The sequence below is a fragment of the Syzygium oleosum genome, unplaced genomic scaffold, assembly GCF_021117445.2.
Source record: "Syzygium oleosum isolate NSW1041296 unplaced genomic scaffold, Sole_v2.1 Sole_v2.20, whole genome shotgun sequence".
NCBI lineage: Eukaryota > Viridiplantae > Streptophyta > Magnoliopsida > Myrtales > Myrtaceae > Syzygium > Syzygium oleosum.
In genome coordinates, this window is record NW_026607504.1 from 3,150,569 (window position 1) to 3,172,692 (window position 22,124).

Sequence of the window (22,124 nt, forward strand, 5' to 3'; positions counted from 1 at the left end):
GTATTTACTCGTTGCCAGACCCAACAAAGCATGAACGTATTCATTTTGATGCTACACATGCTTGGAAATTACATGCATGCAGAGACATGAACAGCCCTTGCCTTACGCCCTAATTTCCTAGTCAACTCAAATCCATTCCGCACATATATGATACCATGGGCAAGGACCCTCTGTACCGAACCCACCAATTGCTTCCATCACAAATAACTCCTCTTTCCAGGGAATCTCCCAATTGATCATGTTCACATTCGACATTCTGTGCTCAGACCACATCAGTCAATTAATGCAGTTCCAAAGTCAACAGAAAAATTGAAGGCGACAGCTGGAAAAAAGAGCACGTGATCACGCGCTTTGCTCTGCATAGTTCTTTTCACTGGTGAAATGCAGACGACAAATCATCCTGATATTGACCAAGATTCTCTCTTTTTTCCACGTTAATGTCCACTTCATTTGCTGCCAGGATCTCTCTCTCCCATGAACACTTTTTGGCCTTTTCTGCAGGAATTTCCACCACCCTAGTTTCTCTCCAAGACAGGCCTCGTTTCTAGGTAGCATGGACTCTATAAAATCAGGATACGATATACTAAAAAATCTCAACATGAATTGTATCAAAATGGAATCGAGAAAGCTTCTTCCTTTCACTCCACACCCTGTCATCTTCAATCTCTGCCTCCTGCTTCCATGCACTTACTTCACTCTCTCTCACTCTGCTAAACTTGGGAATGACACAGATAAACTGGCCTTATTGGCCTTCAAGAACCAGATAACCCATGACCCTTTTGCCACGCTGAGCAATTGGAACGATTCGGTCCATTTTTGCCGATGGAACGGGGTTATTTGCGGTGCTCGACACGAGAGAGTCGTGGTGCTAGACCTCCAGTCCAGGAACTTGACAGGTACTATCTCACCGCATATAGGAAACTTGACATTCGTGAGGAGTGTCAATCTGCGGCACAATTACTTCCACGGCAAGATCCCGAAAGAAGTGGGACGTCTGTATCGGCTTCGAGTGATCGTACTCACCCAGAATCTTTTGCAAGGTGAGATTCCTATAAATCTCACTCAGTGCTCGGACCTGAGGATTCTCGATTTAGTTGCAAACAGCCTCGAAGGAAGAATTCCACCGGAGCTGGGCAAGCTCGAAAAGCTTACGGGATTAGGACTTGCTGTCAACAACTTGACAGGTCCAATCCCGAAATCACTAGCGAACCTCACGTTTCTCAGGGACTTTTCTCTATCTGAAAACAGACTCAGCGGCGACATTCCTAGAGAGCTCGGCCAGTTGAGGCAGCTCCGCATGTTCCAAATCTCATCAAACGGACTGTTAACAGGTTCGATTCCTGCTCAGCTTTTCAATCTCTCTCTTATGGAGTACTTTGCTGTTGCGGAGAACCAACTTGTCGGAGAAATTCCACCCGATATAGGATTTACTCTTCCGAATGTTCGGATTCTTCTCTTGGGAAAAAACCAGTTTTACGGTTCAATTCCAACCTCCATATCTAATGCAACTAAGCTCGAGTGGCTTCATATTGCATTTGGCCAGTTGACCGGTTCAATACCTCGTGATTTGGGGAAGTTGAAAAACCTCGTGGAGTTGAATCTCGGGATGAACGAGCTTGGATTTGGGAAAGGGAATGACCTTGGATTTCTTTCCTCATTAGTGAACTGCACGAAACTTGAGGTCCTTGCCTTCAACAACAACAGTCTCAGTGGGGTTTTGCCAAATCACGTAACCAATCTCTCTTTCAACCTCAATTACCTTCTGATGGGAGCGAATAGAATTTCCGGTCGCATCCCGAATGACATTCAAAAGCTTGAAAACCTGATCTTGATCAGCATGGAGGAGAATCTCTTCACTGGACAAATCCCCGCCTCCATAGGGCTTATGAAGAACCTACAGGTTTTGTCAATTTTCGGCAACAAATTTTCGGGGGAAATTCCTCAATCCATTGGTAACCTTACTTCCTTGGTAGAACTCGGCTTGAATGATAATTCTCTCCAGGGAAACATACCTTCAACCGTAGGAAACTGTCAGAGTCTTCAGAGGCTCTCTCTGGCAAATAATAACCTTTCAGGTACTATACCTAAAGAGGTCATTGGTATTCCTTCCATAACAGAATGGTTAGATTTGTCTGAAAATAAGCTAACCGGTCCAATACCGATAGAAATAGGAAAAATGAGACAGATCTCACATCTAGACTTATCAAAGAACAGACTATCAGGAGAGCTACCTAGTTCCCTCGTAACCTGTGATAGCTTGGAATTCTTGTATCTAAGGGGAAATCTTTTCGAAGGATCGATTCCTTCCTCCTTGAAAAGTCTGAAGGGGATTCAAGAACTCGATCTCTCACGCAACAACTTCACAGGCAAAATCCCCAGTTTCCTCGGCTCTCTTACCTTCCTAACACATTTGGACTTGTCGTTTAATCATCTGGAAGGTGAGGTCCCGGAAGGTGGAATCTTCAACAACGCAAGTGAAATCTCAATTGCAGGAAACGGAAATCTTTGTGGGGGCCCCGCAGCATTGCATCTGCAGAAATGCACACCCCCTAGAGTTCATTCCAGGAAGTTGTGGCGACGTTTATATATCAGGATATTGCTAATCCTCGTAGTTTCTGTTGGAACATGCGCGATCTTGATATGTTCCATTCTCATACTTTATAGGAGGAAAAGTGTTAGGAGGAAGAAATCGTTCGAGACGACTCCTGCGGAGGATGAAAAGAAATTTCAGAAGATTACATATGCTGAGCTTTCCAGAGCAACAGATGGTTTCTCTTCAGCTAAAAAGATAGGGACTGGCAGTTACGGTTCAGTGTACAAGGGATGCAGTGGAGAATTGGTGGTTGCAGTGAAAGTGCTCGACCTCCAGCAACGCGGAGCTTCGAAGAGCTTTATAGCAGAATGCGAAGCGTTAAGATCCATCCGGCATCGGAATCTCTTGAAGATAGTCACTTCTTGCTCGAGCATTGATTTTGCTGGGAACGAGTTCAAGGCGTTGGTCTACGACTACATGCCGAATGGGAGTCTGGAGAAGTGGTTGCATGTAGATAATGCAAATGACCAGAATTCTGGCCGGAGGCAACTCAGTTTTGTGCAGAGGGTTAGCATAGCCATTGACATAGCTCAGGCTCTGGACTATCTCCATCACCGTGTGGACCCTACAGTTGTTCACTGTGATCTTAAGCCAAGCAACGTCCTCCTCGACAGAAATATGACCGCTCATGTCGGCGATTTCGGGTTAGCGAGGCTCCTCAATGATAAGAACCCTCAGATTCACTCGAGCATGAGTACTAGTACTGGTGCCTTTAAGGGTACTATTGGATATGTAGCTCCAGGTAACTTTTTTCTCGCCATATAATCTTAGAAAGAGATATCTCCTAGATCCTTCATTTTTCAGGACCCTTTAAAATTGAACAAAAGACATTTCAAAATTGGACTGCAGAAGTGAACCTCTTTTCTTTTCGAGAATGCTCATATACAGATGTTTTGGGATTATGTATGTTGAACTTATGGCAAACTTGTAATGTGTTTTGGTGAAGAATATGGAATGGCTGGTGAGATTTCAACTTGGGGGGATGTGTACAGCTTTGGGATTCTAGTGATGGAGATGTTCACCGGGAAGAAGCCCACTGATGAGATGTTCATGGAAGATCTCAGCCTCCATAGCTATGTGAACAAGGCTATTCCGGATGGAGTGGCCGAAATAGTTGACTCGAAACTACTCGAAGAAGTCTTCCACCATCAAGACATCGACAGGGCAACCACTTCGAGAAAGCAAAGCAAAGCTCAAGAGAGCTTGACCTCTATTCTGAAAATTGGCATCTTATGCTCCGCCGTACAACCTGGAGAACGACTCGACATGAAGGAGGTCGTCGTGAAGTTGCAATCACTCAGAGAAAGGATCTAAAATAAATGGATGTGTAATAATTTCGGCTAGTCGTCATAAAAGTAATGCGTAGGGGTGAGAACCAGAAGTACTTGGGAAGGTAGTAGATGAAAAACCAAGTTAAAAGATATACTAGCTACGTTTGTATTATAGTTCGTCCTATAAGAATTACCCAATTCCAAAACCCATGGTTGGACAATGAAGTAATCTTAAATTTTCATAGCATTTAACCTCTTTCAGTGATGCTGTTTCTAATCGACTTTCCTGAAGTAAACTTTGATGCATCAATAGGAATGGTTTACCTATATAGATACTTGAAGGATTGCTTGAATCAGAGAGCATCAGCTAAAGTTCAGATCTTTTAGAGAAGCAAATTCTACTTCTTCAGTTGTTGCAATGCACAACATATTCCTAACTTAAATACTGAAAGTCGCAATCAAAATGCTAACATCTTTTTTCGTGTTCATTTACCGAGGATAAAGGCTCTTATAGAATTGTTCACAGCTCCAGGGGATTCGACGTTTGCAGCGTGACCTGTGTCCTTGATGATCTCTAGCTTCGACTTGGGTCCCAGATGCCTGAGAATTGTAGATTTAAATTTTCATATTGGTAACATTTAAGCAAACCAAGACACTGATTTAAAGAATACACATTAAGAAAACCTTACTTTTGCAAGTGATGCGCAAAGCTCAATGGGAAAACCTTATCCTGATTTCCCCATATAATCAACGTTTCCTGCAAATACCACCCAAAAAATGAATTGCTAAGCGGTATAGTCATTTTGCAATGATATGATTGCGCACACATCTCACATATGATGTCTTTGAATACATTGGTTCATAAGTAGTACAACCGCCCATGTGAATGAACTACCTGAGTCAAAACAGGAAGGTTGCTGTCTGCTTTTCTGAAGATCAAGTATTCTGCTAGCTCCGATTTTTCTTTCCTGTAATTGTTGCACATGACCTGAAAAAGTAGGCCTGTGACTACAGGAAAATGAAGGAAGATCCAGGTGGTGACTAAAGTTGATCATCGGGCGGGTTCGGAACAGACACAAAGGTCATGCCAATGTGTTGCTCAAACCCGCCCATATCATAAAAATTATAGAGCAGGAATTTTTGGCCGGGATGAGCCAAAGATAAGCGGGCCAGGTTTCCTCATGTAAGACCTTTGCCCAAGCTTGCCAATTTACCTCTCAGGCCTTAGGGGCCAAGCGAGCCATCTGCTGTTGATCACCTTTAGCGGTGACCTATGAACTAATCATAGAAGCAAACATAGACGATGAATCACCAAAACTAACTCCAGGGGTGTGCACCGAGTCAGGTTCAACCCGAGAAGCGGACCAAACCGGCCTGACCAACCGTTGCAAGGTCAAATCTAAGGGAAAATCGGTTCCTTCCCAGTTCTAAGGGCCAAACTGTTGGTTTTTTCTGAGAACTGGTTCTTATCAGTTCAACCAGTTCAGTTCCCAGGTTTAATCAGTTTTAAAGCCTCATCTAAAAAAAAAAAAAAATTTTTGCAACTCTCTAAAAGTCAAACTAGGTCTTCAACATAAGAGACAACAACATATTGTAACAGTGAAATGTGTTTATAGCTTATTAAAAAGAATTTGATTTTTTACGCAAAACAAAAAAGGGGTCGGGACACGATAGGTCTAGATTCGACTGGTCGATTCTCGGTTCCAAACTTTTGGAGCCAATAGTCACATTGTCGATTCTCGACAATCCACCGAGGACCGACACCCCTAACTCAAACAACACTTCTTGGTAGCAAAAGTTGTGGAATTTTATGGAGAGATTCCAATTCAAGTAGGGTAATCAGATGAAGAAAATTCTGTTTTGAGGTAGTCCATCAGTTTCAACCTGTCAAAGCCAGGATCCAAACCAAGGTAATTCTAATTCCATCATACTATAACTAATGATGACATTTGGATTCTAAATGCCAAAAGTCACTACAATACGATTCTCTCCTTTGTAACCATTTAAAAGCCAAATTTCTCAAAAATGCCCTCTCTTTAGTTGAGGGAAAAACTCCTAAAGATTCATACCCTTTCCTTTTCACTTTATTTTTCATGACTCCAGATCTTTCAAAACCAGCATATAACTGCAAGACAGAATAAAATTACCAGTCAAATTCTTCTATAGACTGATTTATCTAGCCAAGCAAAGACAACTTGAGTGGACACCTCAGAGCCTGAGACTGGCAACTGCATCAAGCAATAAACAGGGCACAACTTTGAAGGGCAATATAAAGAGAGAATGTTAGCTCACATCAATGAACTGCTGGAGGAAGAAATTGGGGGCCCAAATGAAAGGATTGAACTTATAGATTGACAAATTCATCAGAACCCTCAAATCCTGAGGCTTCTCAGGCAAAAGAAGCTCCAAGGGATTTCTGCCAATCTTCCTCAGCTGCTCGAACTTCTGCTCATCTGTACACCCAATCCCAGTGCTGACAATCACCAATTTCTCAACTTTATCACCACCAACCTCAGCCATCCTGTACCCCACAAACCCACCATAGCTGATCGCATAAATTGAGTACTTATCAACCCCCAGTTTCCTGAGACCCTCCACAATGCATGTCGCCTGAAACACGTCACTCCTCTGAGGACTCAGCGTGTGTGATTTCCCAAAGAAGAGCAAGTCCGGTATGAAAATGTTGAAGCTTTGAGACAAAGGGCCCACTTGGGCCCAGAACTGCCACCTCGAGTTGCCTCCGTAGCCATGGATGAAGACCAGACATGGCTTCCTGGACCTCCTGTGAGCAGAGCCCCAGAAGTGGATGGTGGTCTGCTCGTCGTCCAAGTCCACAGAGCAGGGCGAGAGGCCACACGACCAGAAGTAGAGCGACAGGGATACGTCGACGAGCACGACCAGGAATGGCGTCTTGTGGAGGGTCAGGAGGTGCGAGAGCATGCTCCTGAGGATGCCAATGGTGGTGGAGAGGTAGGAGGAGAGGAGGTGGAGGAGTGTGGAGGAGGCCATTGAAGTGGTGGTGTGAAGGTGCTTGAAGATGGTGTGTTCCATTGTTCAATCATGTTAGGATTATTATATATTGGAAAATCTTAAGGAATCTCAAATATGATATTGCTCTCAGTTTTGGCATTTGAAGCGTGCATGATCACTTGCAGACGAAGGAACAGGAGAACAAGTTCGTGAGAGAGGGACACCCATGTCATTGCTCTTCCTTTGTTATTCTTAAATTTCTGAACGCCCGACAGACACGCATGTCGCTGTCGATCCAAGAAGAAAGGGCAAGGAGGGACCCTGCCCTTAGTGTTTTGTTCTTGTTTTTTGGACATGAGTCCCGGAGATCTTAAAACTTATCGCAAAAGTGCAATGAATCCTGAAACTTATCGCGAAAGTGCAATTAAATTACGATTCGATCGAGTCATTCCGTTAACTCCGTCTAATTTGACTACCGGAATATGCTGACGTGTGGTTATTTTTATTTTTTTCTATCCTACATGGCGATAACGCGGCTAAAACGACGTCGTTTTGGACTAATCTGATTTTTAATTCAAAATTTATTTAAATAGAATTTGAAAATAAGCTAAAATAAAAAATAAAAAAAAGGACTAACCAAATGGTAAGGGAGCAGCTCTCATAGCCGCCAAAGGCCAGTGTGGGTGGGGGATGGCCGAGGGTCAAGGGTCGCCACTAGCAGCCGACTCTCGGCCAAGTCTGGGCGAGGGCCAGCGACCCCCATGTGAAATTTTATAGGACCACTGTCAACTGTTCTAAAAACTTAAACTGTTAGATGAAGGCATAATTTAGTATTTAATTATTCTAACACTCCCCTCACGCTTAATCAGGTCTTTTTGTCTAGTACTAAGTGTTGACATATTTAAATGGGGAACTAAATTGGGCCTAGAAAGATTTGAACTCAGAATCTCTAGCTCTGATACCATGAAGAAAACTGAATAAAAGAAGGAAATAATTAAAGCATAATAGAAAGAAATCTTGCTCCCATAGCCATTTCCTTCATTCTCATGAAACTTTTCATCTAAGAGCTCATCTTCTTCGGCATTCATTTTTACAATTTATATGACCGAAAAATCTAGATCCAGAGCAGCCAATACTTGAATTACAGCTCAACACACAAAAAAAATAAAGGAATAAAAATATAGAAATTCCTTCACATATTCTTCTTCTCGTCACTCTAATTCTTCAAAGCTCAGAGTTGCTAAACGGTTATTGAGAATACAATTCTTCTGATGCTGGCACGTACTGCTGGAAACTTCGAGAGAATATATTTGTGTACCAGACGAGACGACATCGTTTTCTTCTAAGACTTCTTTTCCTTTCTTTCTGATTGATTGAGCAGCTCTCTCTTCATGTAAACCCTCTCTTCCAGTTGGAGTTTTTGCAATAGCTTGAGACTCAAAACCTTTGTCTTCGATTAGAGTTTCTTCCTTCTTCCCTTCGATTATCTGCAAATGATTTCCACACAAACTAGTCGAAGATGTAAATTCAACACCCCTCCCACCTAGTTTCTCCCTTCCCTTTTTTTTTTGTTAAATTTAGCTTATTTTTAAATTGAATTTATTTAAAATTTATATTAAAAATCAGATTTTAACCAAAACGACGTCATTTTAACCACGTTGTTGCCACGTAGAATAAAGAAAATAGTATAAAAAAAGTCATGTCAACATTTTCTATTAGTTAAATTGAACGAAGTTAACGAAAGGATTCAATTAAACCAATTTGATAAGTTTTAAAATTTGATTGTACTTTCATGATAAGTTTTAGGACTTCCAGTGCACATATCCCCTTTTTATTTTAGAAAAGGGGGTTGCCCCTTGTTTTCAAGTTCAATTATTCTGCTCTTTTTTGCTCTCTGTTTTTTCAAAAAGTGATCTTTAATGCTGCATAATTATAAAATGAGGGTCTTCATATCAGATAAATTTCTACATTATATATATATAAGTAATAAATGCGATAATTGAGAAATTGATTGTACTTTCGTGATAAGTTTTAGGACTTCCAGTGCGCATATCCCCTTTTGTTTTAGAAAAGGGGGTTGCCCCTTGTTTTCAAGTTCAATTTTTCTACTCTTTTTTGCTCTCTGCTTTTTCAAAAATTGACCTGTAATGCTGCATAATTATAAAATGAGGGTCTTCATATCAGATAAATTTCTACATTATGTATATAAGTAATAAATGCGATAATTGAGCACAACATATCTATGATGATTTCGAATCAATTACTTGATCAGTTTTCAATAACGGAACTTATGCTCAAAAAATTTTAAGTCAAATATTTTCTTTCAAATTGCTAGCGAATTTCTTCAATAACGGTAGGAGTAGATAGACTCAAAAAGAAAAATCAAAGGAATAGATGGATTACAAAGAGTAACGACGTGCGGAATGTGAAGTCGTAGTGCTTCTGCAATACGTCGTAGGGCATCATATGGGCTTGAATTTCGTCGGAGTTTAGTACATTCCATTGAAAGTGTTATAGCCCTTTCCATAGCGTGGCATCAATATTCCGTTGTAGTGAAAAGATCATAAGAAAAAAATCGAAAGAGTATAACGGGTTGCAATGCGCTACGAAAATGCCTTTTTAGTTTTAACGCAATACTTGTAGTGCCTCATATAGGCTTGGATTTGATGGTAGCTCTTTTGTCATAGCATGTCGTAATCCTTTGTTTTCTTCCCTCACATGACTTCAACATCCAGTCATGGTGTACAAACCGTGAGGAAAATCAAAGAAACACAACGATTACATAGAGTTAGAACGCGCCGTTATATAACTAGCGCATTATGTCGAAGCGTGTCGTAGTGGCTTGAATCTCATCATAATTTAGTGCGTTCCTTCATGCGCATGGTAGGGAATGGGCAAGCAGATACATAGGCAAAGTGATTTGAAGAGTCCAGAAGTTGTTTTCTTGCAAGGATTGGATTTCACGAACTCCATCTTTTTCTATTAACGGAAAACTACGTTGCATTGTGGCGATCGCCTATGGAAGCAACATGTCCTATCAAGGTTGACGTACGATTAACACTAATTGCGCATCTTAGTCACGAAAAGGGTTTGTTTATTTCGATAAACCCATCCAGTGCTGCCGGTTGCCTGTCTTTAACGTCGACTTTCTTTGCCAAGTCTTGTCATTATGCACAAGCAAGCATGCTCAGATATTGTTCAAGGCTTTAGCTTCGCATCGTGTCTTTCATCGTGAGGAAACAGTGCGGTGATGTGATCTATTCCTGGCGTGTGGTTTGAGAGTTGGAAAGAGATCTTTACAGAACATCTAACTGCAATTTAGTAGATCCAACGAGGTTGGATGTCGAATTCCACCCATTTCTTGGGTTGCAAATTCAGCATCAATCAAAGAGATTCTGCTAAATGTTGGAAATGGAATGAAGGGGGAAAAGAATGCATATGAAACAAGATTTAAAGATTCAGAAAGAAAGATAAAGATAGCTGACTAAGTAAAGAAAGACATTAACCTCCAACAAGATTTGTGTACAGCTAGCAATAGCGATAGCATCCCTTCTTGTCACATATGAACACACCCCCACTGATACCTTGCTTCCACTTTGTTCCAATCTCATCTTCTCACTCATTCCCTCCTATAACTTTCAAAGCCCTTCACTTTTTCACACTTTTTCCTTGTTTAACTTTATGGACGGCTGTATATTTTATCACCTCTGTCACCCAATAGATACTGTCGAGCCCTTTTCCACCGTGATTCCTTTCCTTCACCGTATTCATCTCTTTCCTCTTATAAATCTCCCATCAATCTCAGTTCCTTCTCTTCAACCCTTGTTTCTTCCATTTGGCTCTAGGCTTCCTCTTCAAAGCCCCATCAATGGCCGCTCATCTTTACGCAGCTCAAAGCTCGTCTCAGAGAGGAGTGGCCATGGTGCTGGCTCTTGTATCAGCAATAGTACTCTCTCCACTGTACATTGACAGGAAGGGTGAGGCTAAGTACTCCCATGAGGCCAAATGGAGTTCTGGGTTTGTGCTTCCTGTGGTTCTTGCCGGGCTCATAATTGCCATCAAGACCACTTCATCATCATCTTCTTCTTCAAGATACGTCCAGAGAGGTTCGGTGGTTCCATCTCCTGATCCTTCATGGGTGCTGCGAATTGGGAGCTCATCCTGGGGACTCACTGGGGTTCTGGTGATGCTGATGCTTGTGCTCTCTTGGCAACATTCTGTTCAACAGTTCTTGTGGAGATAGAAAATGAATATGCAATATTATGCTTCTCTATGACTGTTGTCTCTGTAGTGGAGCTAGTGGCTGTATGTATCATGCGACTAATAAATGATTTTACAGTACCAAATATGAACTGGATGACACATTAGCATGAGACTCTATTTCTTCTGTTCAATGTGCGGCTAGAATTTAGGAGTTGAACTGCTTGGTATTCAGGCTTTCCATCTTCTGGTCAATAATTCTGAAACATGGCCTCAGTTGTTTCTTGAGAAGCCACAGGTGATGATAACATCTTTGGACACCAGATCTCCCTAGTCATTAGACGAAGTTATTCATTTACAGATCACAACAATTACCAAATATTAGCAAAAGGGGGAAATAATAACAAATGACGCTCTGGACAATGCATCTTTGAACAGAAAAAGATGTAGCTGCCAATGAAGATACAGATTGCATATATGCTGGATTTTGGAGAATCAAATTGTTCAAAGTCCATTCAAGAGCAAAATAAAAAGAGAAAGAAAATAACTTTTCCAGGCAGAACGAGAGTCCAAATAACTTATCCTTACAAAACGAGAGTCCTGTCCTATATATACATACATATTTACAAGCGCACCTGATTTTGACAAATAATAAAATCACAAAGGAATTGTCTCAACCGGGTCAACTCCTCCAGCCAACCGAAGTGCTAGTAGACCGCCCCGGCCTCGATACGGCAAGGCCGTGATCATACATTCGCTGGATCTCTTCCCTATACTCCGTCAATGACTTATTGGGTAATGCAGGAGTCAATTCCACGACATCCCCCATCTTCAACTTGCACATAGGCTCACCAACAGGCTCGCGATTCAACCTCGGCCTCAGTTCTTCCTTGAGAGGGAACCTGTAAGGTGTCCATTTTGAGCTCCCCATCCCAGCCCTTTCCAACAAATCCATGACTGTAGAGTCCGGGGGAAACTCTTGGACCGACATCTGCAGAATCCAACCATCAAAGAACTTCATCACATCCATCATTGAGCAAGGCAGAGTAATCAAAAATTAGCATACTATCCAAACCAAACTTCAAATGTGCTACCCAATTCATCAAGTATTTCATGCACAAAAGCAAAATTTGTTGAACTGTCCTATGACGATCAGGTAGCATAAACACCGACATTAGAAACAATCTGTAGAAAAAAAAAACATCGAAGTTAAAAAAGTACCTTATCATTTTCAATCATAATGATAAAGATGGGCCTATCCTGATCAGCGAGAGGCTTGTATGAGAATGGACAATCTTCTGAGTGAGTTGGGAATGTGCAGCTTGGCTTGACAGAATCAACATGGCCAATTGATGACTGATCATTTCTCATTGCCTCACACTGCCAGCTAACAACCCATCGAGCCCACTCAACCATCTGAAGCACGAAAGCAGAGTGCTTACTCTCACCTTCTTTATATCTCCAATGAGCAGCAAATCCAAATTCAGCCTGCAAATGCATTGCTTTTGTTCGGATTTGAATTTCAAGGGGAATCATCCCATCACCCATCACTACAGTATGAAGTGATTGATACCTAAATAATAATAACGAAACGTTAAGAAAGCAAAGGCCTTGGCTCTTAAGCACTCAATCAATGTATTTTAGCAAACATACCCATTAAGCTTTGGATGGGCAATGTAGTCTTTTGATCTTCCAGAAACTTCAGGCCACAAACTTTGGACAATTCTCAGTGCTTCGTAACAGTCCTCTTCATTTTCAACAATTAACCGTAAACCATGTATATCATGGATTTCATCCATTGTAAGCTTCTTCCTGCATGAAAATGGCAATCTCCATTAATACACCAATTAGTACACAAGTTACTTGCTACAAGAGAGACTGGAAATCTATTCTAGGTGTCTGTCGCCATTGCTGTTCAGAGTGTATATAATTTTTTAAAATATGTGCAGCACTTATTGCTTGCACCAAAAAATGTCCCAAGGATCCAGGTCTTCAGCTGCTTCAATCTTTGTGGCTTTTAGTCATCTTTGGGCTTCATGCTCTACTCTCCAATGCTATAAGTATGTTTCTTAGGCTGTGTATTCAGTTTCTTGTGCCCTGTTTTCATTTACTTCAGATGCACTACAACAGTGTATCTATTAATAAATTACCTTATAATTAGTAAAAAGAAAGATGAAAGTTTCATCCACCCTTGGCAACTTTTTTTTCCGTGGCCAGACACCCTTAGCAGCGCACATACCGAAAACTTCGTAATAGGCAGTACATAAATTGTGTTATTTTGCTCCCTAGGTTTCTGAGTTAGCAAGCAGTCCATGAAAATCACATAGGAAAAGCTATCAACAAAGGAAAGCATTCCCTCAAACAACATATACAGGATATGTGAGGGAGGGAGGGAGGGAGGGAGGGGCATACTTTAACATTTTGCTATATATGCTATATAAGCTTTTGTGCCTTCCTGATAATGAGTGGTGAGAAATGGCCTTATCCTTGAGAGCTAGCTCTAATTTCTCAATAGCAGATGCAATCATCGCTTCGTCAAAGGACTCAAGAAGCTGCGACGATAATTGTTTGTGCATGTCCGGGTTGAGATGCTTAAAGCACAAATTCTCTAGCTGCTCCTTCCAAGTATAGACCCCCAAACGATTGGCCAAGGGTACAAATATCTCCATCGTCTCCTTAGCAAACCGTTGTTGCTTGACCAAAGGCAATGCATCCAGAGTTGCCATATTATGAAGTCTATCCGCCAATTTTATGAGGACAGCCCTGGCATCTGCCATGGCTAAGAACATGGTATGAAGTCGATCTGCCTCAACAGTCTTGCTCGCTGTATTGTTTTCACGTGCAAGTTGGCTAAGTTGGCTTAGCTTTGATACCTAGAATAACCATACATAACCGACTTACATTAAAGTTTCTCATAAAACATGCATGCATAAGTCGCCATGCAAACAAAGAGAGCTCAAAGCAGCAAGAGTGCATTACTTCAGACAAGCAGCAACATGGAAAGGAAAAGTAAAAAGAAAATAAACAATCTAGAGAGAGAATACAAGCACCCTGGTTGACCTGTTATCTTTTAAGTTAAAAGTGTAAGCTTTTGAGTGTTGACTAAAGAACAATGAGCTGTCAAGAATCAAAACCCAGAGCATATCTGCAATTACATGCTCAAATGTCTCTTTACTATTACATAAACCAATTTGCAATTTTTTTTTTTGCACTGAAAAAGTAAAACATAGGGATGAAAGAAATATCCCTGTTTGCAGCATTACCAGTGGCAAAACCATCAGAAAAGTTCATTTAGGAATAAGTCATCCTGAATTAGAGAGTGAAGAGACTTTTAACTTCCCAAGATATCTACAGAGTACAATTGTCACATTGCAAACACAGTATTCCTGGACAAAGATTCCTAAATAGGACAAGCAATTGCAACAGCTACCGCCATTTGTACGCACAATAGCATTCTGTGTGACAAGATAATTCAATCCTACAACTTGGTACACTGGCTCACTTTCATGGAAAGTGCTTTTGGAAGGCATTATCTAGAAAACTATCTGTTTACATTAATATTCATAAAGACCCCAGCAGGGCCAGCACTCCCTGCAGATAACACAACATACTATCAGTAAGCTTAATGAGGTCATTTCGAGGACATACTGAAATGAATCTTACTCAATCAGGAAGTAACTAATTACCTAGTTCAGTCAACAATCTGAATAGACATTGTACTCTTTCAGTGGCCTAGGGATAGTTGTACAAGGACATAAGCCACAAACAAATACTTGCAAGTGGCATATAGCAAATTAATTATGCTATTTGCTTAAGTTATTATGCCTCTTCACCATTTTCCAGGGACAGATAAACAGCAGAAACAGCTAATCAGAATATAAACGCCAAATGTTTAAGTTAACTTCTTTCGATATTCTTGTTTGTCCAAACAGTTCACACAAGGAAATCAAGCTGGAAATTCTTTCTTACCCCTACAATTAAGTCGGCCACACCAGCTCCAAAGTTCCTCAGTACATAGTCATAACTCATGAAGGTATCGTCAAGGGTGTCATGCAACAGCCCCGCGGCAACCATGGTAGAATTAGCACCGATTAGTGCCAGTGACACAGCTGTTTCAACGCAATGCTGCAAATATGGATCGCCACTGGCACGCATCTACATCACAAACACATCAAAACCTATCAAATAATCATAAAAGAATTGTCCCAATGAACAAAGGCCATTGTACAATTGAAAACTATACCTGCCCTCTATGTGCCTTTTCAGCCTCATAGAACGCCTTAATGACAAACTCGTCGCAGAAGATCTTATGCCTCAACTGTGCATTCACCAACAACTCCGTTGCATACGGCTCGAGATCACTCTCCACAAAGCAATCCTCCAAATTAAACGTCAATTCCTCCACATCAGCAGCTCCACCACTATCACCACGCACCTCAACCGCCGGCATTTCTAGCTCCACACAAGAAGCCACTGCCCTCCGGACAAACCCACTGAACAGCCCATTATAACCCCTTCGAATCGAGCCTAGCACATCAACGTCATTCCTATCACGCGAAGTTCTCGCTGGGAAGCTCTTTGCACTGCCGTTTCCACTACAGCTATTGCTACTACACGAAACAGGTCCGTGAAGAACCGAGACCGGGCTCTGATGATCCCGCTTCCACGAACCCACAAATTTACTCGGCGCGTAGCGAAAGGAGCTGCTCAAAGAGCTACTCAGCTCTCTAAATTCCTCGCCCCTCTCTTGCCTCCCCAATTCATCACCGCCCCCAGCGGCGAAGCTCGACGACGACGACGACGACGAGTGCTTCACCACCGTGGGGGGCGGCGTCGGCGAGGCGAAGAGGCACGAGAGACCCCCGACGGTCGGCTTCTGAGCCGAGGAAGCGGCCGACGAGGCGGCGGACGGCGACGATCTGGAGCTGAATTCGAAGTCGCACGAGACGTGCGCGTTGATCTGGTGCGACGTCGAGCAGACGCTGCTGGGCGGGCTGGCGTACAGAGCCACCGTCGGGACGGCCATGGGCATCTGGGTGGGCGGAAGTGCGGGGGCGGATTTCTAGGGTTTCGGGCGGGAGTTCAGGGAGCGCGACCAAATTCGCCGGAACCGAGGCCGCTTCTCAAGGACCCAGATCTCTTTCCGGCGAGATGGGACGATTCCTCGGACAAAAGGAGTCGAATTTTCCCGGGGAAAAAGGCCGCGATTTTACTTCCGCCGGGGGAACCGTTTCGGCCGGCGGGAGGAGCAATCGGCCGGAGGAAAACGGCAAATGGAAGCACGGTCGAAGGCTGCGATGCGATGGGGGGACCGGGTCGTACGGTGTCGGAGGAGGAGGAGCTCCGGCACAAAAATGGAGGTCCGTCTCTCTCCAGTCTGAGATTTTCCAGAAGAAGGTTGAATCTCTCTCTCTCTCCTCTCTTTCTCTCTCTAAATTGTGGCCGACGGACAACACGATTGGGCGACGCTGCCCTCGGACTGTACGACGAGCTTCCGGCCGCCGCCGAGGGTGAATTTTATTTTCTTTTGTTTATAGTGAAAAAGGAACGCAATTTCCGAGAAAATAATTTCTGGCCAATCTAAGGGAAATATGTTTAGCGGGGGGAAAAGGGAAAATTTAGATTTTTTAAGTGTGTGTTTAGTGACGTTAATCGCGATTTGAGTTCTTTCTAAACCCGTTCCACTCGTTTGGTTTGGTTCGGTTCGGTTCGCGAAAAATGAAAAAAAAAAGCTATTGTAAAAGAAAGTATGCATTTTTAAAGTTAAGAAAATGAATTTTCTAACGAAAAAAATTTGAGAGCTTGAAAAGAAAATTGAAAAGTCCCAATTAAATCAAATTCGGACAATGACAAAATGCTTTGTGTTGTGTTAATGAATCTTTACCCTTTTTCGTACTTCTTGATTCTAGAATTTTTCTAGCTGTCGCGCAGATGAGGTCCAACGCCCTTCTTTCAATTTTGATCAGGACATCAATAGAGTGCCTGAGTAGTACCAACTACTTGGGAACAAATTGTTGAAACACCATGGTCACCTCACAAATATTTAATTTAAATCTCATCGTCTCTCTCGTTTACATATCGTATTTGTGCTAAATTTTCACAAGATTTAGTCGACATATCCCTATTGTTTTTTTTAAAATTAGTAAAAATGGTGAAATGTCTTCTTTCTAAGTAAAATGATATTTCGCGAATCAAAAAATAAAATAAAAAAATTATCTGAGTTGGAGTGGGGAGAGGACAGGGAGACGACAAGGACACGCAGCAAGTGGAGGATTCTCTTTGTGTTAATACCACGAAAAACTCCAAATCGATACACATGTGATAAATTTACCCCAAACTAATTTTTTGACAACAAAAAATCTAAACTGGTACACTTGTGACAAATTTATCCGCACTTTGTTTTCGTTAAATGCTACTGTCAAATGGTTTTGTTAAATGACACATGGTAGTTTACCAGTTTTATGTTTTATTATCCGTTTGCCACATGTATATTAATTTGTAATTTTTTGTGGTATTAATCCAATTTAACGAAAACTAACGGAGGGTAAATTTATCACGAATATACCAGTTTGGGATTTTTTGTAGTTAAAAAATTAATTTTGAGTAAATATATCACATATATACCGATTTGAAGTTTTTCGTGATCAAAAAAATAATTTAAGATAAATTTATCATAATTATATTAATTTGAAGTTTTTCAAGATATTAATTCATTTTCTTTTGCTATTTTTATCCCCCTCTGTCACGTCACGTCACGTCCATCTCCATTTTCCACTATTACGGCCATGTCACTTCAAGAACGATGGCTTCTAGTGGGTGAATTAGTCAATCTCGAATATTTTCCCATCTCTCCCTTTTGTCCCTTTGTTTTCTTACTCTTAAAGTTGATAAATTAGTCGAGCAACATCGACTTTGAGCTCGAGCCAATTCAAACTATGGGCTACCCCACGGTCAAACATTTGTACATCTTGTGTCACTGATTCCAAGCAGAAAAGGGGATTACACGCCACCTTCTACCCGAAAGACGCAGTCTCAAATCACCCAAAAGCCAACTCCCAAAAGACCCGTGGATATCGCTCTCGTACTACTCATCGCTAGCTGAAGAACCTGAAAAAGAGTGGAAGGAATGGAGTGAGCAACCACAGTTTAGTGAGTAATACATTTCTTTTAAGCGGATCGAATATTCACTATGCATCGTTATAAAATGATATAATAACTCCTCATCTCAAATTCAATATACAATATACATAAAATATCGAAAATATGTGATAACTTTCCAACAAAACTCTATACGTACAAGATCAGTCATCAAAACATACTCAACAATAACAAGCAACCATCAATGGTCTATTCCAGTGATTAATCTCATTAATCACATGTCGATGGTCCATTCCATCGACTAATCTAATTCTCATCATCAAACTATAGTCACGTTTAACGTCGTGACAAAGGCGACCAAATTTACCCTCCTTGGCTAGGTCTACCACCTATATCAGCTGGCGGTTCGGCCAAGAAGGATGTCCTGACAGTATGCATACTCCCCTCTCGATAGGTTCTCATTATAGCGATGTGAGCCATATCAATCAAAATATTTCTCCAACAATGCACAATCAACACCAGAAAGTTATTTCATAAACTAGTTTTACAAATCGAATCATATAACCTTTCACAATTCCATTTATCAGTTAGAATGCATTTCATAAAACATTTCGTAATCAATACGTACAGCTTTTACAATTCCTTTCACAAAACATTTAACAAAAGCATTCACAATTGGTCATTTTAGACAACTTCATAAAATATTCTCAATCCATTTTCAATCAACTCAAAAAGGTAGTAAAAGTTCGATCCAATTTATGCAAGAAACATGCTCTTAGTAACTTATACTATATTAAAACTCTACCATTTTCAAAATATGAGTTTGTAAATTCATGGAAAAAATAGTACCACTCACCTGAAAATGCCTACGATCAAACAACAAAGATTACTCGAACCGTTGATCTCACAATCTTATCAAATAAACGAGAAGCAACATTAAAATCAAGTAAAATGCTACTGTTGCGCCGCGCTCGATTCGGTCCTAAAGCGCACTAGGAGGTACTTTCATTCATCGGGAATGGTAGGATGTCTTATCACTAATGAACGATGGTCTCTCCCTGACCATACCTCACGAGACAACGGGTATTTGTTATTTTGTTTTTTATTTAGCCTATATTCGGTTTTGGAGTCGCCACTAGTCTAAATGGTTGACTAGAAACCTAATCGAAATAAGGGAGAACCATCCCAATTTCTGTGAACCAAAGATTTCATGGGTAGGGATTACGTTAACGATCTTGATATCGAAATTCCTAACACCCTTTCGGTACCTAACTTGATTTGAAGTGTCTAATGTCTCATGCAATTTCTCGAGTCCTATCCGCTAATCCTAACTTTTCTAAACGATGAGCAATCAATTAATAAGGAAGTGCGCAATCAACTCACATCACAAACATCGCCCTAATATCGTCCCTAAAAAGGAAAATCAATCAAAATAATCAATACCTAGTGAAGCCTTAGAGGCTTGTTCATTTTTAAGGATTGTGTTAGTTTTTGGGGTTTAGGGTTTTTAAGAGTTAAGCCCCTTTTATCCCTAAACTAAGGAGTTTTCAAAAGAACCACTTGCACACCTCAAAAAATTCTAATTTCACTCAAAATGTGTGGCCATAAGTGTTCTGAGTCATTCTGTAAGTTTTTGAAATTTTTTATTTTTTTGGGAAAAGTTTTATTTGACTTTCTCACTTCCTAGAAATACAAATTTTTTTACTATTTTTTAAAAAAGTTTTCTGAAATTTTTTTGATTTTTTTATGGATTTCTGAATTTTTCAAATTTTTCTAAATTTTCTGGATTTTTTTCTAATTTTTATGAATTTTCTAAATTTTTTGTGAATTTTCTGGAATTTTCCTTATTTTTCTGAATTTTCTGGATTTTCATGAATTTTCTCGAAATTTCTAAAAATTTTATGATTTTATGAATTTAATGAATTTTTTTGAATTTTTGTAATTTTTCTATTATTTTTCTGATTTTTTTATTAATTTTATTGGATTTTTTTTATTCCCGGAGATAACCGGACCGGCCTGAGCTAGTCTCCGGCCTTCCCCGATGGGAACGGTGCCAAACGGCGCCGTTCTTCTCCTTTTCTTTTTTGGGCATTTCGTCGAGCACTTCAAGTGCACACCGATTCGTGATATCACACTTTTAACAAGACTTCGGCCGCTACTCTAATGGCTTTCCGCCATTGCTCCGACTACTATAAACGACCCTAAACCTTCCCCTAGTTGCCTTCTAACCATCCATTCCTATTGAACCATTGCTAAACCACCACTAGCTGGCGACTCTCAAGCCGAAAATCATAGCTTGAAACTAATCGAATCTAGCCTATCTAACAACCTGTTCAAGTCAGTTCATTCGGATCATTTTTAAGTTTAAATACCTGTTTTGATTGATTGGAATGAATAGGATGCCCCAAGGTTTGATGCTCTGGTAAGGTCTATCGACTCCGGTGAGGGGGTTTTGAAGGCCAACTCGTTGCACATGCTAAATCACCGATCCAAAATACACGAAATGAGCAAAAAATGGATTAGAAACTTGAATAAGGAATTAATAAGCACAACAACAACAAGCAAATTCAACTATCAAACATGTATTAGTTTGGACATCCATTTAGGCATTTTGACAAACAAATGAAGTGCGAGCGGGAAGAGTTTTCACCTTCATAGTTGGAGGCCAAAATTGAATTTCCGAACCACCAGCAAGTGACAATTTAGTCCCTTTACACTTGTTTTATCAGCTTACAGTCTTGGATTTGCCGAGAAAGTCCTAAATTGGACGATCTAGGCCGCATTTCACCTCTTCACGATCAACCATCTTGCCGGAGTATGGAGGAGGAGGTCACACTCATCGGCCGATCCGCCGGCACTCTTCCAGCCAAGGCGGCGCCGAACACTCGGCCGTGGAACCTCTACTCTCTCCCTTTCACTTTCTCTCTCTACTTCTCTCCCTAGTTTTTCTTCTCTCTCTGGCTTTTTGTCGAGTAGGTTCCGTGTGGGAACCACTCTCTCCGTTCTGTTTTTCTAGTTCGACTTCCCACCCTTTCTCCACTCTAACCAACTCCCTAGTTAGTTAGATTAGATGAGGATAAACAGCTGGAGATTCTCTAGTTGTCTATTTCGTTTTTCACGTGTTAAAAATGGAGATCCAAGTCGGCAAAGAGGTAGGGCTAACTAACATTTTTTCCATTTCTATCCCCTTCCCGTGCGTGCTCAATCCGAGTGAAGAAGAAGGCTAACCCGGGTCAAGTCAGGTTGGATTCAACCGACCCGGCAGACCCGGGTTGGTCTAATTTGACAAATTGGACCCCATTTTATCCCAATTGCATGATTTTAATCCCACATTTAGACTCCTTGACACATTTTGCTCTAAAATAGGGGATCGGTTTGAATTTTTATCACAATTAAGCCCAAAAACCCTAAATTTTAATTCGGGTAAAATTGGGTTCATTTGATTGAAAGTCTAAATGACCTAATTTTGTAGAATTGAGGCTAGAATTGAATTAACCATGCTCAGTTACCCTTAGGGAAGGTATAAGTTTTGATCAAAAATGTCCAATTGAATGAAATCCCCAATTTGAGTCCTAAAATCCCTAATTTTCAATTAATTTTGGGGATTTTTGATATTTTCATCAAATTGTGAAATTGGACCAACCAATATGAAATTCAAAGTCCCAGAATCAATTATTGCGAAGACACCATAGCCTAAAAATGTCTAGAAAAAGATTAATTGGATTTTTGATTCAATTAGGATTAGTAATTACCTAAATTTGGGGAAAACCTATCCTAAATTGAAATCTTGCCAAAAAAAAAAATGAAGTTGCAGGGCTAAAATTGGGATTTTTAGAAGACTAAAGGCTATTTTTGGGAAATTTTTGGACTTCATTTGGTATTTTTCTTGATTTTTCTCCTATTTTAGCCAAAAGAAATTGAGAAAAAATTCAAGAAAAATCTTTAAAATTTATTTTTTGGAAATAGGTTTGTAAGCATGGTCAAGGTTCCTA

The 22,124-nt window shown here is 40.8% G+C and overlaps 3 protein-coding genes across 8 annotated transcripts; 1 reads left to right on the forward strand and 2 right to left on the reverse strand.

Annotated features, from left to right (window-relative positions):
- The first annotated feature begins 558 nt into the window (after nucleotides 1-558).
- LOC115691067 (probable LRR receptor-like serine/threonine-protein kinase At3g47570) lies at nucleotides 559-3,995 on the forward strand. Of its 4 annotated transcripts, none has more exons than XM_056320644.1 (3): nucleotides 560-1,040; nucleotides 1,249-3,335; nucleotides 3,540-3,995. In XM_056320644.1, exons 1-3 carry the CDS (start codon nucleotides 823-825, stop codon nucleotides 3,905-3,907), a joined length of 2,673 nt encoding a protein of 890 aa, XP_056176619.1. In that variant the 5' UTR covers nucleotides 560-822; the 3' UTR covers nucleotides 3,908-3,995. The 4 variants fall into 4 exon arrangements, with proteins under 4 accessions (XP_056176618.1, XP_056176619.1, XP_030473489.2 ...); XM_056320645.1 differs by having other exon boundaries at nucleotides 565-1,040; nucleotides 2,665-3,335; nucleotides 3,540-3,982; XM_056320643.1 differs by having other exon boundaries at nucleotides 559-3,237; nucleotides 3,540-3,708.
- A 114-nt stretch (nucleotides 3,996-4,109) lies between these two features.
- LOC115691068 (uncharacterized) lies at nucleotides 4,110-7,068 on the reverse strand. 3 transcript variants are annotated; one of them, XM_030617630.2, is made up of 4 exons: nucleotides 6,157-7,064; nucleotides 4,760-4,852; nucleotides 4,554-4,621; nucleotides 4,110-4,464 (listed from the first exon to the last, which is right to left on the reverse strand). In XM_030617630.2, exons 1-4 carry the CDS (start codon nucleotides 6,913-6,915, stop codon nucleotides 4,350-4,352), a joined length of 1,035 nt encoding a protein of 344 aa, XP_030473490.2. In that variant the 5' UTR covers nucleotides 6,916-7,064; the 3' UTR covers nucleotides 4,110-4,349. The 3 variants fall into 3 exon arrangements, with proteins under 3 accessions (XP_030473490.2, XP_056176622.1, XP_056176621.1); XM_056320647.1 differs by lacking the exon at nucleotides 4,760-4,852 and having other exon boundaries at nucleotides 6,157-7,066; XM_056320646.1 differs by lacking the exons at nucleotides 4,110-4,464; nucleotides 4,554-4,621; nucleotides 4,760-4,852 and adding an exon at nucleotides 5,394-5,989 and having other exon boundaries at nucleotides 6,157-7,068.
- Nucleotides 7,069-11,567: 4,499 nt separating this feature from the next.
- On the reverse strand, nucleotides 11,568-16,344 carry LOC115691031 (probable GTP diphosphokinase RSH2, chloroplastic). Its single transcript, XM_030617575.2, has 6 exons — nucleotides 15,278-16,344; nucleotides 15,004-15,189; nucleotides 13,447-13,907; nucleotides 12,688-12,846; nucleotides 12,256-12,607; nucleotides 11,568-12,025 (listed from the first exon to the last, which is right to left on the reverse strand). The coding sequence occupies exons 1-6, from the start codon at nucleotides 16,064-16,066 to the stop codon at nucleotides 11,717-11,719; spliced, it is 2,256 nt and encodes a 751-aa protein (XP_030473435.2). The 5' UTR covers nucleotides 16,067-16,344; the 3' UTR covers nucleotides 11,568-11,716.
- Nucleotides 16,345-22,124: the final 5,780 nt, after the last annotated feature.

Excerpts from the sequence above, each read along its gene's own strand:
- LOC115691067 (XM_030617629.2), top strand. The coding sequence starts at position 599 with ATGAATTGTATCAAAATGGAATCGAGAAAGCTTCTTCCTTTCACTCCA. Across the intron at positions 3,336-3,539 it reads TATTGGATATGTAGCTCCAG|AATATGGAATGGCTGGTGAG; the intron begins GTAACTTTTTTC and ends GTTTTGGTGAAG.
- LOC115691031 (XM_030617575.2), bottom strand. The coding sequence starts at position 16,066 with ATGCCCATGGCCGTCCCGACGGTGGCTCTGTACGCCAGCCCGCCCAGC. Across the intron at positions 13,908-15,003 it reads TGGCCGACTTAATTGTAGGG|GTATCAAAGCTAAGCCAACT; the intron begins GTAAGAAAGAAT and ends TGGTTATTCTAG. Across the intron at positions 12,847-13,446 it reads ATATATAGCAAAATGTTAAA|GAAGAAGCTTACAATGGATG; the intron begins GTATGCCCCTCC and ends ATTTTCATGCAG.
- LOC115691068 (XM_030617630.2), bottom strand. The coding sequence starts at position 6,915 with ATGGAACACACCATCTTCAAGCACCTTCACACCACCACTTCAATGGCC. Across the intron at positions 4,853-6,156 it reads TCCTCCAGCAGTTCATTGAT|GTCATGTGCAACAATTACAG; the intron begins GTGAGCTAACAT and ends CTACTTTTTCAG. Across the intron at positions 4,622-4,759 it reads ACCTTCCTGTTTTGACTCAG|GAAACGTTGATTATATGGGG; the intron begins GTAGTTCATTCA and ends TGGTATTTGCAG.